The 17,213-nt window shown below is 35.0% G+C and overlaps 1 protein-coding gene across 1 annotated transcript in view; it reads left to right on the top strand.

The window, feature by feature from the left end:
- The window catches only part of LOC124077056 (zinc finger protein OZF-like), a 52,171-nt gene that overhangs the window by 12,257 nt on the left and 22,701 nt on the right, over window positions 1–17,213 (top strand). Inside the window, exon 2 of the mRNA XM_058579995.1 lies at window positions 6,176–6,272. Coding sequence (XP_058435978.1) covers window positions 6,176–6,272 — 97 coding nt within the window. The remainder of the gene's footprint in view (window positions 1–6,175; window positions 6,273–17,213) is intronic.

The raw sequence follows: 17,213 nt of genomic DNA, 5'->3' as shown, positions 1-17,213 counted from the left end.
TACACCTCTCTCAGCCTCCCAAGGTGCTGGGATTACAATTGTGCACCAGCACATCTAGGTGTCTTCTTGTATTTAAAGAAAAACATGCTAAAATGTTGATGGAAAAATATTATATATTAAATTTAGTTAAAATAGTTGTCTTTGTAATGATTAGTTTTATTTACACACATGGTATTTTATGTGTTTTTGTAAATTTTTATTTAGATTTTTATAAGTTCTATATATTTTCCTTGAAAGCCATTATACATGTAATGTATTTAACAGATGTAACTTCAGTATAAAACTTATGGGGTATTTTGTACTCTAATTAAACCAAAAATCTTTCTGGGCTCTAGAAACCAATTTTTCTCAAAAGTCATTATTTTTATTTTTATTTTTTGAATGCATCTCCTCTTTCCTCCTAGGCCATAGATTTCCACTGTGTTGACAAGTATAGCTCTAGCCTTATGCTATCATGTAACTGTACACTGTCATGGTACACAAATGCTATAATTTCTACAGGTCTGTGCTGCTTGGTGAGGAGTACTTCATATATACATAAACACTTTTCATGACAATATAACAGCAATTTCTACTCCATCTTTACTTCATGAGAATTTGTTTTGTGTCCTCATCAATACTGTGTATTCTTTTGTTTGTTGTTGTTTCTTAATGGAAATTTAAATCAGGGGCACACAGAGAAGAGTCACACATAGAAGCTTAGGGCTTTGCTAAGTTTCTGAGGCTGTTTTTGAGCTCAGGATTATCTTGCCTTAGCCTCCCAATCCAATGGGATTTGAAGTGTGTGCCATGGAACTTTGTTCTATTTATTTTTATATTGAAATATATATTACTTCTGATAATAATTTATTTTTGATATTAAGAAACCATAGAATATCATTTTTTCCCACAAATAACCCCCCCTTTTTTGGAAAATATGTCATTTTTTTGGGAAAAGATGTTAGTAGTACCAGATGTACACTTTATTGTTTTCTAAATGCAAAGTTTATTATTATTATTATTAGTAGTATTATTAGTAGTAGTAGTAGCAGTAGTAGTAGTAGTAGTAATAGTAGTATGCTATGTATTAGTTACAAAAGTTTATCTGTTCATATTATTTACTCTTTTATATAACTTCATAGCATACTTCAGTGTGTATCAAAATGACCTGTTGAAGGTTGGGAGGGAAGGGAAGGGCTCATGGGGTTAGAAATGATAGTGGAGGGCTGGGATTGTGGCTTAGTGGTAGAATGCTCACTTAGTATGGGTGGGACTTGGGTTTAATTCTCAGCACCACATAAAAATAAAGGCATTGTGTTGTGTCCATCTACAAAAAAAAAAAAAGATTCTCTCTCTCTCTCTCTCTCTCTCTCTCTCTCTCTCTCTTTAAAAAAAACTTTATTAAAAAAATAAATGATGGTGGAATATGATGTATATTATTATTTAAAGTACATGTATAAAGAAGTGAATTTCTGTAAATATACTTTGTATAAAACCAGACAAATGAAAAATTGTGTTCTATATGTTTAATAAGAATTGTAATGAATTCTGATGTCATAATTAAAAAGGAATTAAAAATAAAAAATAAAAGATGGCATTATGTTCTAATTGGAAATAAATACCACTCCTTTTAAAAATTGAAAAAAAGGTCTATTGGTCAGTGATAAATTTTATAAAAGTATAAAATGTATCCTGAATATTTGGTAATACATAAACCCAGATTTAGGTATTTATAGTGTTTCAGCAAAATTACAAAAAATACTGTAGAGTTCATTACTTGTAACATATACTCATAATTATATGAGATGCATTTGGTACATATACATATATACTACCACTATATATAATTAATGATTTATTACTACATCTCACATTAACCACATTGATTTCAAATTAATTTGTCTTTTGAAAGCACCAATATATGACACTCTTTGAATATATACACTTGGTGTGTCTTCAAATTTGTCACTTTATGTATTATGTTCTTTTCTTTACTCTCCTTTTTATAGAATTTCTTTTTCCAAATTACTGAGATTAGTGAATTTTAGGCACTTCCGTTTAACAGTGCAGTCTGTAGATTTTATTTTTAACCTCAGCTAAAATACATCCCACTTTTTATAGGATTATTGTTATGTAAATGACTTCTAAAAACCTGCATATATAACACCCTAACCTGACCTTACTCAGGACTATTGATATCTGAGTGGAGGGGATCTCAAAGTGATCCAAGGAAAAGGCAGGATCGGGATGGGTCAGGATGTGAGATTGGTGTATGCTGAGTATGTAGTAGTGAGTATTCATGAAAAAGTATTGGTGGAGTAGATAGGGGAAGAGAAAAAAAGTGCTGTGAAGGAAAGGGAAAAAACGACAAGCTCAAGGGTTCAGATCTAAAAAGTCTAGTGGTGGATCAATAGTAGCATGAGGGTAAGGGATAATTTTTTGGAGGCAGAAATAAGGTAGAAGCAAAAGAAGAAGGTAACTCTGTCACAGTCCCCAAAAGAAAGAGTCAGATGAATGGATTATGTGTTTATTTCTTCCCACCTTGGAGTAGAATTGATAATTCACAGAGTATGTTTTAGTAGGTAGTATAAAGCCATTTCCAAGTAGCTTTACAAATTTGTGTGGCCACAATCAACATTTGAAAATTCCAGTCACATAAAATCTTTGTACTTTTTCATCTATTTTATTTATTTATTTATTTATTTATTTATTCATTCATTCATTCCATTTTTTTCATTCACTTTTGCTTTACTGTTATTTTGTATATACTCCTGGTGAGTATTCAATAATACATACATACACACACAATTGTATGTATGTATGTATGTATATATATATATATATATATATATATATATATATATATATTACTAACTTCTATAACATTATATTCTAAAACATTAAATCAGCCAGCCTCAGCAACTTAGTGAAGCTGTAAGAAAATCAACAAAACCTGTGGTGAGCCGTTCCAATAGACCGTGGCCGCCATTAGAAGATGGCGCCTGCTTCCACTGTGGCCTGTGATAAACAACTCCTTTTATGGAGAGTTGGCGCGCAATCCCTTACCACCCTATGAGAAAGATCCACGTGGCAGCTTGGGATTGGTATGCGGGAGGCTTTATTAGGCTATGCTTGGGCGCTCGGCGGGGGGGTCGCTAGAAGATGATACTTGAATCAAGGCCTGAATAAACTGCTGAAAGAAGAATCCTGTGTCGTGTTTTCCCTTGCCGGCGAGGGGTCGCTACAAAAACCCTTTTTCTTTATAGAATATTTTATTAAAGACTGAGAGTGTTTCTTAGCAAAAAAGCATATCTGATTTCAATTTGTAATATGAGAAAGAGAGAGATCTTGCAAAAATAAAAAAAAATAATCAGTGACACTCTTAGTGTCAAGGATGTAAATAATTTAAAAGTAATAGTGAGCTAGTTGGAAAATACATCTAGGTTATTAACTGATGCCTTGGAAAGTTAGTCTGGTCTCCAACATACAAAAGTGAGAGAGGAATTCTTTATTAAGGTGTGTATAAGAAAAAAGAGGAGTTTTGACACAGCTTTTAGTTGACCCAACTTTAGTGGGTGATTAGGGTTCTGCCAAGATGATAAATCCTTGAGTTATTTGAAATAATGTGATTTTATCTAGTCTTCATAAACAAAGGTTGAGGTCTAATATACATCAGGCTTGGCTAAGGAAAAACATTTCAATGAAAAGTAAATGTATGAATAAACACATAAAACAATATTTAACAAAAAGTTAACATTCAGAATATTTATGCAATTATGTAATCACGAGTAATGTAAGAACAATGACAACTAAAGAAAAAGTGAATTAATAAAAAATAAATAAATAAATAATGTAATGGATTAATTAATGAATGAATAACTAACAAGTACAAAGATGTAATGTGACTCGAATTGTCAAAGTCAGCTTGTAGCCATGAAAAAGTGTAAAGGTACATAGAAATGGTGTTTTACTACTTACCGAGACATACCCTATGAACTATAAATTCCACTACTAGGTGGGAAGAGTTGAACACAGAACTCATTCACCTGGCTCTTTCACTTGGGAACTGTGCAAAAAATTACCTTTTTCTTTCCCCTCAAATTTTATTGCTGCTTCCAAGAACACTACCCTCTATATTCATGCTATCATTGTAGACTTGTAGCATCTAAACCCCTCTACTGTTCAAGTTTTTCTTCTTTTTTTTTATTGCTCTTTTTCTCCCTACCCCCCATATCGTCCACCAATACTTATTTTGTATAGCAAAATCTACATACTCAGCAATCACCAGTCTTTTTTTTTCTTTTTCTTTTTTTCATTTTCTTTTTTTTATTGGTTGTTCAAAACATTACAAAGCTCATGATATATCATCTTTCATACATTTGACTCAATTGGGTTATGAACTCCCATTTTTACCCCAAATACAAATTGCAGAATCACACCGGTTACACACTCACATTTTTACATAATGGCATATTAGTGACTGTTGTATTCTGCTACCTTTCCTTTCCCCTACTATCCCCCCTCCCCTCCCCTGCCATCATCCCTCTCTACCTCATCTGCTGTTGTTCAATTCTCTCCCTTGTTTCCCCCCGCTTTCCCCTCACATCCTCTTCTACGTAATTTTGTGTAACATTGAGGGTCTCCTACCATTTCCATATGCTTTCCCTTCTCTCTCCCCCCACTCATCTTTGTTTAATGTTAATCTTTTCCTCATGCTCTTCCTCCCTGTTCTGTTCTTAGTTGCTCTCTTTATATCAAAGAAGACATTTGGCATTTGTTTTTTAAGCAGTCACCAGTCTTATATCTTACTATATCCATTTCCTACCTTGTGCATGACTACTTTGAGATCCCCTCCATCAAAACGTCAATAGTCCAAAATGATCAGAATTGGGGGTAAAATTTGCAGAATATTAAAGGTCAGTTACACAACAAGAAAGCTATAAAAAGTGGGCTTCATTTAAAGATGAAAATAAAAAGAAAATCTTAGACTTCACTAGTTAAAATTAAAGGATCTAATATTTATGAGTCTCAATAATTTGAATTATACCTGTGAGTCACTTTTTTGGGGGGAAGGGATATAAGAACATTGCTAATGAGTTTAAAGCTCAAACTGTTTTTTTTTTTTTTATGAGACAAAGAACAGAAAAGTTAAAAAATATTAAAGTAATTGTGATATCATTTTAATAAATAAAAATATATACATATTTATTCACAAATTGCTTTAACCTTATAAACAGTTATAAGTGTCAATGCACTTCTCTCTGGACTAGGTCCTATTATTGGAAGAAAACTTTGCCTTAAAATAACCCCATACAGAGGCATTTAATGCAATTAACAGGCCATCAAATAATAATAATAATAATAATAATAATAATAATAATAATAATAATAAGTGAGGTGTGGAGGATTTCAGGGTTTTAAAGCATACCTGTAATATAAGTTAGTTGAAAAGCCATCATAGGAGAATTTTATACACTGTCTGAAGAAATATATATGTAAATATTATTTATAAAAAGTGTTTATGGGTTCTGTAGTCAGGGTGCACAAGTCCAATACACAATCTTTTTTTTCTTCAATATTTTTTGTTGTAGATGGACCCAATACCATTAGTAGTTTGTTTGTTGGTTGGCTTTTTAATGTGATGCTGTGTGTTCAACCCAGTACCTCACGCACTCTACCAATGAACCATAACCCTAGTCCCTAAAGTCCTTTACTTAATTTATTTTTTTTGGCGGGAGTGTGTGCCTGTAGTGCAGGGGATTGAATCCATGGCTTAATACAAGCAAAAGAAGCGCTCTACTGACTAAGCTATATCCTCAGCCCTGATCTGGAGTCTTTTTAAAAACAGAAACAAAAGCGAGAGGGAATTTCTGCAGACACAGCACCTTTGCTTGTATGTGGTGGTGAGGATCAAACCCTGGCCGCACGCATGCCAGGCGAGCGCGCCACCCCTTGAGCCACATCCCCAGCCCCTGATCTGTAGTCTTTTAACAGTGACAATGGAGCAGCCTGTCATTCAGACTTTGATTCTGTGCCCGCTTGGCTCAGGTTGGAGGCAGGCCCTGAAGCCTTGACCAATCAGTCTCTTAGGTGAGAACTGTCCAACCCTCAAGCAGCCAGTGATGAGGGGGAGGGCTTCCACAATCTTCTGTTTCCTTGGTGTCTGGAGCCCACCATTTTTTCAATCTTTTTGTAGGCTTCTGTCCTGGATCCAGAGCCCAGGTGTCTGTGCTATGCAGAAGCTGAAAACAAACCACAGGGAGAACGCTGAGAACCCTGAAAGCCAGGAAATGGTAAGTGTGCCTTGTTATATTGAGACTGCGTAGGAAGGTGGCTTAAGGCTGACAGGAGTGACAATGGTGGAAACTGGCAGTCATGGCTAGGGACTCCTCATGGTCCTCTCCAGAATCTTGTGGCCAGAGGGTCTCTGTGGGCCAGCTTAGCCTTCACCTGCCTCTGACTAGTCTAGTGAGGCTTAGATCAGCAGTTGAAAACCTGGGCATTTTGTTCCATAATTGTAAGGTGTTTTCAGCTTCTTTCCTTTGTGGGCTTCCATGTCCCATGAGTCCAGCATGTCTCCAGATTGCATAGTGAAGACTGAGATAATTACCAGGAGAGAACCCCAAATCCATTTATTGTATTCATGCATGAGAGAGGCTGCTGATTTTAGGGCTTGTTACTCACGAGGGTTTTGTTTGTTTGTTTGTTTATTTATTTATTTATTTATTTATTTATTTTGTGTGTGTGTGTGTGTGTTGTTTTCTTTTTGGTACCAGAAATTCAACCCAGAGGTGTTCATCCACTGATTCACATTCCCACCCTCTTTTTAGAAATATTTTTATTTAGAGATAAGTTCCCTTTGAATTTCTTAGGGCCTCACAAATTTGATGATGCTGGCTTTTAACTCATTCTCTTCATGAGTCCTGAGATTTTTAAATGTAGCAGAAGCAGTATCTCAAATTCAGAACCAAAATCTGAAATCCAGAACTTCAATTTAGCTCTCCATAGGTCTCAGAATAAACCCCTAGTTTTCTAGCTCTCTGTTCACATATCCAAAACTAGGGTTCTCTGTTCACAGAGAATAAGTATAATAATGACCATGTAATGGGGATAATGGGCCTCACTCAAACACACCTGGTGGCTAACTGAAAGATATGTTAATGAGCACCATTAAGGCCTATTTCAAATGTAAAAGACCTTGAAGCCCACTTGTGGGAACACCTTCTACAAACCTTTGTCCCAGGGGTGATTCCTGATAGAATTTTAAGAAAAAAGGATAGGTAACAGAAAGAATAAAAGTGAACACATATGGTAGTCAGGATGCCTTTTCCAAAGCCTATTCTAAATGCTTTATGCTCCGTGTTCTGCCCAAAACCATCAGTAAACTTCTAAGATGGCACACAAAAATGAATTTTTTTTTCTGGTATCATTCCTCATACCATATGGTGGTCGTTCTATTTCTTCTTGCTTAAATAGATTTTTTTCTTCAAAATTTATGAGACAAGCACCCAGATTCAATTGGCAAACTGAGAAATTTTGGTTCATCTCAAAACTCCGCTTTCAGCATTATTAATCATTATTTTCCAATGTTTTATTTCAAATGTATGCATCATTTATAATGTTTTTCGTCAAGAACTGGAGAGCATTTTTAAAAGATTTTAATTTATCATTCTGAGATTTTCACATGAGAAGAAAGCAGAATAAAATTAGGTGACATTAAAAAGAATGAATCTCTCCTAAATGAGGTTTATGTGTCCCAATTAAGGATTTTTAAAAACTGTAATGGGTCATCAATTGAGGGTTTATTTATTTATTAATTAATTTGTTTATTTACTTATTTATGGTCAGACCATTTCATTAAAATAACCCACAGAAGGGGCTGGGGTTGTGGCTCAGTGATAGAGCACTCACCTAGCACATGCAAGGACCTGGGTTCAATCCTCAGCACCACATAAAAATAAGTAAATAATAAATAAATAAATAAATAAATAACCCACAGAAACATTCCAAACATTTCAGGAAACTCTTTTATTCTGGTGTGGCAGGAAAAAATAAAAGTGGGACTAACTTGAATTTAAATTACATTCAAGTTCAATCTCTCTCTCTCTCTCTCTCTCTCTCTCTCTCCCTCCCTCCCTGTACTGGGGATTGACCCCAGGGCCTCATGCTTAGAAGGCAAGCACTCTACAAGCTGAGCTATTTACTCAGCCCCATTTTTTTGGGGGGGGGGAGAGACCAGGGATTGAAGTCAGGGGCACTCTACCACTGGGCCACATCCCTACCCCTATTTTGTATTTTACTTAGAGACAGGGTTTCACTGTTTTGCTTAGTGCCTCACCATTGATGAGACTGAATTTGAATTCATGATCCTTATGTCTCAGTCTTGTAAACAGCTGATATTACAGGTATGCACCACCATGCCTGGCCAATTTCAATCTTAAGGGCTAAAGTACATAGCAAATTAGATCAAAGTCCATGTCAATATCTTGGTACTATATATAAAAGTTGTTGATAGACCTAATATTTTATTTACTTATATGTGGAGCTGAGAATTGATTCCAGTGTCTCACATGTGCCAGACAAGTGAGCTCCACTGAGCCCCAGCCCCAGCCCCATGGTACATTTTTTATGGGGGATATTGGAGATTGAACTCACGAACATTTGACTACTAAGACAAATCCCCAGGATATTTTTTTTCTTTATTTAGAGACAGGATCTCACTAAGTTTCTTAGCACCTCACTTCTGCTAAGGCTGGCTTTGAACTTTTGATAATTCTTCCTCAGCCTCTTCAGCAACTGGGATTACAGGCTTGCACCAACACACCCAGCCCCTGGTACATTTTTAATACCTGTTTTACATAGATTTTAACCAGTAGCCTTAACTTTTTTTCTAATATATATTTGATTTGAATCCATAACCCAGAAATCAGTGAAACAGAATCGATTTTTTATCTCCAACACTGCTTTTGGTTATGACAGTGCCTGAGTTAAGATTCCCCATTAAAGAATTTACTGTGCTGTGTTCTCATTCTGACCTCCCATATGACCTAGTTCTGAGTTTTAGAATATCTGAAACAAGGTTCCCAGAGATTCCAAATTTTTTGGAGTATTTAGAAAACACCACTATCTGAGTCTTGCCTTCTAGGGACCAGTTTGAATTTTAAGTCCATCTGAAGGGATGGACTAATTGGATGCTTTGCAGCTGGAAGGCATTTTCTGATATACTTTCCATCTAAAAGGTATTTCATTTGTTTTCTTTTATTAGATACTGTGAATAAAGATATAATAAAAATAGACGTGTGGCAATGTATTTAGCAAAAGGATTCCAATTTTTTTACATATATACCCGGAGTTATTATTACTGGATTGTATGGCATTTTTTTTTTACCAATAATTATTATTTATATCTTTTTATTTATTTAAATAATGGAGATTAACCCCAGGGAACTTTACCAGTGTGCTACATACCCAGTCTCCAACACTTTTATTTATTTATGTATTTTTGTGAGATGGTTTTACTGAGATTCTTAGGACCTTGCCAAGTTCTTGAGGCTGGTCTTTAACTTGAGAATAAACCCCTAGTTTTCTACCTCTTATCCTCCTAAGCCACTGGGAGTATAGGCATGTACAAACTTGCACTGCTACCCCAAATTTTTACTAGTGGATTATGTGGCATTTTTATTTTGCCTTTTAAAAACCTTAACCCTTTTATAAAATATATTTAGTAAATTTATTTAAAATATATTTATTAAATTTATTTAAATATGTCAACAACATTTTTACATATTTGTGTACCCTGGAATCCCTATTAATTATGAGATATTTGCTTGGTTTTGTATGGTTTGGTGCTGAGTATTGAACCCAGGGGTGCATACCACTGAGATACATCCACATTCTTTTTTATGTTATATTTTGAGACAGGCTCTCCTTAAGTTGATTGTAGCCTTGTTATGTTAATGAGGCTGTCTTTGAACTAACAATTCTCCTGTGTCATTTTCCATAGCTTCTAGAATTTCAGCATATGCCACCATACATGACAATTTTAGATTTTTATAATAGCCATTCCAACAGCACTGCATAGGCTGCAGAAAATCTATTTGATTAATGCATTAAATCCCTGAGGCAGTGTAGGAGTGTTGAGTAAAGATTAGCAAGGATTGTGGAATGTAATAGACATTATTATCTAAAGTACATATATGGGGCTGAGGATGTGACTCAAGTGGTAGTGTGCTCGCCTGGCATGCGTGCGGCTGGGATTTGATCCTGAGCACCATATACAAACAAAGATGTTGTGTCCGCCGAACACTAAAAAAAAATATATATATATATTAAAATTCTCTCTCTCTCTCTCTCTCTCTCTCTGTCTCTCTCTGTCTCTCTCTCTCTCTCTCTCTCTCTAAAAAAAAATAAAGTACATATATGAAGCAGGAATTGATGTGAACATACTTTATATACAAACAGAGGTATGAAAAATTGTTCTATATGTGTAATAAGAATTGCGTTGCATTCCGCTGTCATGTATTTAAAAAATAAAACAAAAAAAAAGTTTATATGTATTGCTGAGAATCAAACTCAGTGCTTTGCACATGCTAGTAAAGTAGTCTACCACTGAGACACAACTCCAGCCCATGTACCCAGCTTTTTATACTCTTTGTAGTAATCAGAAACAACTTTAAAAATTAAAATTGCATTTATATCACTTTTCCTAGCACAGTAATGTATTACTAACTAAACTTATTCTTAGTATTTTTAAAAAATAACCTAATGGATGACTGTTATTTTTTCCAGAGATTATTTTATCACTTCTTTTAGGGCTTGGTGAAGGGCCTTTTTTTTTTTTTTTTTTTTTCCAGAATATAGTTGTCTTCTATTATCAAATGGGTCCATGCTAAGTGTGTTGAAAATAGTGATTCTAAAAGTTCACACAATCCACACATTTCCAAGACTATAGGGGAAAGGGAAAGACAATATTCACAACCAAGAAACCATTTCCCATGGAAGCATAGTATCAGTGTCCAACCTGGAGTGTAATCCAGATCTTTCAGTGGTAAGGTTGTTAAGGAATCACAACCATAAGTTTTTGGGATCCTCTAAAGTACACTGAATGGCTAAAAATGACTTACTCTTCTTCAAAATAAAATGTCTGCTACCTACTTAAAAAATAAAGCACTATGAATGAGAAAGGTGAATGAGACTTTTGTTCTGTGGTGGTACTGAGGTTGACCTTTTATTATAGTTTATAAATAGTCAAATAAGAAGGGTCTTACAGTTGTCTCATCTTTTCCAACACATGATATGGAATACTTAGATGAACTGACATGAAATAATGAAAATGCATTTCAGGGAAGTGATATCACAGAAATTTTCAGGGTAGAATCTTGGAAATGTGGGAAAAATATATTCATTTTCATATGCATTTCTATAGAAAAAATAAGTGATAAGTACATGAGTAGGGTAAATTCAGTGTGCCTCATGCATTGTAGGTTGAAGGTAATGATAAAGTAGGAACTGAGGAGATCCAGAACTCTATAATTGTGAGAGACATTAATAGCAATTTAGAAAAAGAAAATATAGTTAAATCCCTTTAGATTTGCCTCTGTCCTCTGTTCCTCTTATGAATTTGATTCTGTCAAATGAGATAAAAACCCTCTCTAAAACCTTACTTGTGCCTCAAAATTCTGGCTCCTGATGACCAAATAACAATTCTCTGTAAATCTCAGTGGCAGCTCATAAATTCTAATGTCTGGAGCTGAATTTATTCCCTACCTTGAAATGTTAGCCATGTAGATCCTTAACCTGCTATCTGCCTTTGTATTATGATTGTCAAAATCTTGTTAGCTGTAAGTACCTTAGACACCCACCTCCTTTGTAACTTTTTGTGCTGTAAAAACTTTTTCCTGAAGATCAGGGGGATGATCTCTAGCATGGGATCTGGTAAGAGACAGTCCTGGCCAGCTTTTGTGTACACAATACAATCTTGATTTAATTTGATTTAAAATTTGAGTTGGTGGTCTTTTCTTTGTGTTTTGGTTCAACATTAACCTTTTTTTAAACTTCACTGTAAATAAAACCAAAGAACACAATAAAACTCCTGTAAATGAGCCAGGTGCATAATAATAGTCATTCTTTACTGACAGCACAGTATTCATTATAGAAATGATATAAGCTTAAAAATTAAAAGATATCTCAAATATCAAGGGAGTTTAGGAGTTATAAATATTTTCTTTCAGAATATAGGTAGTAAAATAGGACAAAAGTGTAAATGTGAAGCATAAATATTTTAAGTAATATGCAAAAAAAGTCACCAAGATATTTATTACAAAAAAATCATATCTACAGAAATGGTTCAAAAGAAGCAGTTTTTGTCAGGAATAAACATTTGGACAGGAATGGAAGTTTTGGTTCTCTTTCTAAGTAGTTTTACTCCTAGTGAATAATCTTTACACTATTTCTGCATTTTACTGGTTGGAATTAATTATAATTCATATATCTGTGAAAAAGGTACTGAATGCAGAAAAATATTATTGCTCATGTTTAAATCACCTACATTATTTGATCTTTCCCTTTTTTAACCAAAAATCTGCATAAAACCATCTCTTAATAAATATCTCTATCTCTGTATATTAGTAGCAACTGAGTTATAAAATTTGCTATGATAACTTGTCTCTTCATGTACTTAAAGACTATGAATTTGCTGCTTAGCATTTAGGTATAATTTTCTATGGTGTTCTCTAGTTATTTATGTCTCTGTGCCAAGTTTTATACCAAGCTCTTAGTATGTGCCTTAATTACTCTGTGTAGCAATGTAGGATCCATGTCTTATTTGTGACACTTTGTTCCCAGAACTGTATCTAAAGGGAAATATGTACAAGATGATTATCCAGAAAAAAAATCTATCTAATATTATATTTTATTTTATATTTATTTATATAGTTATGTATACATATTTTTATTATTTAGAAACACACTTTGGTCTGAAACTATAGTGATAACTAGTGTGTTTTAGCTTGAATTGGTTGTGAGAAACAAACTAAAAAGACTTTTCTCTGTGTTGGTTGGTGATTTCTGCAACCTCAGGAACCTAGTGAATAATGGCAGAAATAAATAAGCAACTCTCTAGTTTGAGACAGAACCACCAAACTAGATGATGTTTTGCTTCTGCTTTCTATCTTGATCATTAGAAACATACCTTTAAATTTACATGGAACACTTTTGGAATTCTGTTCTGTTAGTTCTAAAAAAAAATGAAAGTGAAAAATAATGCAGGAAAGATAAATAATTAATTTAAAACAATTCATTTCTTAAAATAAATAATTTTTTTAAATTACCAAAAATTCTGAAAAGTTAGAAAAGTTGAAAGCTTTAGAAATAGCCTAAGGCAATTTCTCTTTTGCTCAGGACAGTAGAATATCTGCAACTCTTTCTTCTCTAGAATCGGACTGTGTGCAAATATGAAAAAAAAAGTGCGAAGATTCCCCACATGGCTTAGAAGTTTAAAATCCTGACAGGAGCTCAAATCTGCCATATTTCTACTTTACAAAATACAAAATCTTAAATTTGTATACCTAACAAACATTTGCAGAAGTGTAATTCAAAATGACCTAAAAAAATGAAAAAATCATTGAAGGATGACCCACTGAACATGAGGTCTTATAATATTGAAGCCCTTATATTAAATGTCTTTTTATCATTGTCAAAATTTTCCATGTTTAGATTATCAATATATTAATCAAAATTTTTATGCATTTAATAACAAATATCTTAGTTCCTATTTTACTCAGTCTTTTAAAAAATTAGTAGTAATTAATATTAATAATTTAATTCTCATACTTGTTAAAGTATGAAACATATACTTTAAAAGCTATGGCTATAGCAAGTGAAAAATCCAGCCTAATTTCTTTTGAAGATTGGGAGCCATCTCATCACAAAGGCATGAAAAGTTAACTTCTGCTTCATTATAAATTACTGTGATTTGTAAACTTGCTTGAAATGCCTACCAGTGTCTTGAACTCACCCCTGTCTGGTTTTCCCTGATAACAACCCTCCCTGAAAATTTAGTGATGACTCATAAATTCTGGCTTTCCCTGACCAAATAACAACTCACTCTGAAACTTTAGTGGTGCATCATAAATTCTGATGTTGTGATCTAAACTTTCTCCCTAAGTGCTGAACCATTTAGACCATTAACCTACTATGTGCCTTTGTATTATGCTTGTCAAAATCCTGTTATCCGTGTAAGTTCTCAAGACACCCCGCTTTTGCAACTTTTTGTGCTATAAAACTGCAGTCCTAGAGAACTGGAGTGCTGTCTTCTTTTCCCATGGGTTTCAGGAGAGACTGTTATGCTCAAATGCGGGACCCCCAAAAGACCACCAGAGACCAAGTTCCATGTAAGCACCAAAGAGGTGTTTATTGCAAGCTAGCTCAGTCCTCCACACACACAGCAACTGGTGGCTTAGAGGCCCTGAGCCCGGGGTTTGCAGCAGTTTTATAACTCTTTGGGGAAGGCACGTACCCCACATACATCATAGCATCTCTTAGCAATACATCACACACCTTGGGAAAATCATAAACAACTCTAAAACATGATTAGCACATTCACTGGTGGGAACAAGTTGGGTAAGGGTGATTGGTTAGTACAGATGGGGATTTATTTGAACTGATTGGCTTAGGCCACAAGGGGAATATGTGCTGAACTATATGGTTTCCCTAAATGTTATCAACCACCATAAACTACTGAAAGGGTCATTTGGAATCCCAGGAATTTTCTCTGTCTCATGCTGATTGGTGGCTGCTAGGGGGTTGCTGTGGGTCCCCACCTAGCCTGACTGAGTCAGGGTCACCAGGCACAGCAGATCTCTCCTGTTATTTGTAGATAAACAACTCAGCAGAGTGGGTATGAGCCTAGAAGTGCTCTGTGTGTCTTTCCAAGGACAAGAGTCATGCCCCCTTCCTTGGACAGTCTTTGCTCTGAGGTAGAGGTTGGTTTCTCATTTTGTACCTTATGTTTTTTTTTTTTTAATGTTTTTTTTTTAGCTGTAGCTGGACACAATACCTTTATTTCACTTATTTATTTTTATGTGGTACTGAGGATTGAACCCAGGGTCTTGCACATGGGAGGTGAGCACTCTACTATTGAGCCATAATCCCAGCCCCTTATGTGTTGTTTTCATTGGGCATTTTTACTTTAGGGGGTTTCTTCCCTGTTCAAAGTTCAGTCTGTCACCTAAAAAGAACAGAGATCAAAAAATTTAAATAAAATTTGATAGTTATTGTCATTATTTTATATTAATTCCTGAATAATATACAAGCATATATAATCCATAAACTGAAATGACCTTATATGTAAGTTTAAATGAAAATGTTCTGTTGGTTGGGTTAGTTCCCACTTATGGAAAAAAAACCACCTTCTCTTAAAATAACAGCAGCCTGAGACTTTGGGGTACATTTCTCTGATAAAAAAATAAAGCAGCACTCAATGACCTGAGATTCTAGCCCTTATTCATGCCTGGAGTAGATAATATTCCCTGTCACTCAAAAAAGGGGTCACTACTCTCAGATTCAATGTTCATGATCTGAAGCCCCTTCCAATCAAGAGCATTTTGTGGGAACTGTCCAATCCTGTGTGTCATCAGGGAGGAGGAGGGTGGGCTTTTACTTCTTATCTCCTAAGCCCTTCATTTTTGCCATCTGTAGTCTCACACTTCAGAGTCACAGGTTGTTCTGTGCAGGAACTGAGGATCTCAAGTAACCCTACTCCTGAGAACCAGGCAATGGTGAGTGTGCATTGGCCTAGCAAGGGAGGCTGGGGGAGAATAACTATTGGAACCACAAGACAGGCTGTGTTGAAAACAGGAGCTAGCACGTTGGTCCTCTGGGAAGTCTCTGGAGTCTGCAGGCTTAAGTCGTCCACTGGGCCACTATGTCCTCAGTCCTATTGGCCAACCAGGTGGGGTACATGTCAGTGGCAGAGACTGTTTGCTGCCTTCCTTATGCTCAAAGGGCATCCTCAGCATCTGCATAAAATACTATGTGGCAGGTGTGTTCCTGCAGCTCAGATTCTGGAGACTAACAGGTGGAATCATTATCAAAATCAAATCTCCAAGGGCCATTTTCCTGCAGGAGAGGAGCTGTCATTTTGGGGTACCTAATTTCCTCTTGAGCTAGCTAATTTTCATTTTGACATTCTTTTATTTTTACTTTCTTCATTATTTTTATTTTGTTAAAGTTAGATGAACTGAGGGATACTGTACTACTTAGCCATATCCTTGGTAGTGAAGCCAGATTTACAGATAGGTAGTTAGTGTAGTTAGGTAAATTGGGTCTAATATCCAGTAAAATCAAGAATGAACACCATATTGAGAATGGAGTCCAGGAAAAAGAGAATTGAAAATGTCCCCAAGGCCCTGAGCCCATCCCAAAGAAATTTTAATGAAGCAGCTCACAGCAAACATGGAAATGCTAATCCAAAAGCCCTTTCTGCCCAGATTACTCCTTCAGCCTACCTGTTCTCCACACTTTGGGCCTTCCCACCTACATTCCATCACTACAAGATAACAGAACAAAGGACAGCAATGTGACAGGAATGCTGGATAGCTGAAGGAGGACCTTAGCTAAAAAAAAAAAAAAAAATCCTTTCATGAATTCTACATTTTGGGTCCCCTTTTTCCTCTGGGGAGAAGTCTTTTCTGCTGTCCTTTAATAAAGCTTTTACTTTCCACTCTAAACTTGCCTTGGTGCATTTCTCTGGTGTTATACTTCAGCATTGGGGAAGCAAGGACTGTTCACCAGTAAACAGCCCTAACAGGTTTAAATTTATTTTGAGAAAGGTTCTATCTAAGTTGCTAAGATTATTTTTGTTATGGTTTTATTTATCTAGAATTTGCTACTGCAATAAAGCATACTGTTTTTACATACAAATGTGTTCATATGGGGATCTTATTTATATTGTGATTCTTTGATGATTATTGTAATATTATAATTTCATGATATATATGAATAGTAGGTCATGGTAAGTTCTTTTTTTGCTCTTATAATTGAAAAGGTTTTTGGCTAAAGTTACATATAACTTTGTAGATGAATTTTAAAAAATTATGCTTTTGTTTCTTACTTCATTTAAAGTAAAGCTTGTTGATTATTTTTTATTATTGTATTATTGTTGTATTTGATAGTCAGGTTTATTTTGACATAACCATAAAACATGGAATATAATTTGCTCTCCTTAGGTATCCAGT

Source organism: Marmota monax, unplaced genomic scaffold, assembly GCF_021218885.2.
Source record: "Marmota monax isolate L192 unplaced genomic scaffold, Marmota_monax_Labrador192_F-V1.1 WCK01_AAM20220418_F8-fsc00035, whole genome shotgun sequence".
In the NCBI taxonomy this organism is placed as follows: Eukaryota; Metazoa; Chordata; class Mammalia; order Rodentia; family Sciuridae; genus Marmota; species Marmota monax.
The sequence above is the reverse complement of the archived record's forward strand: the minus strand, read 5'-3'. Positions and strand labels throughout refer to the sequence as shown.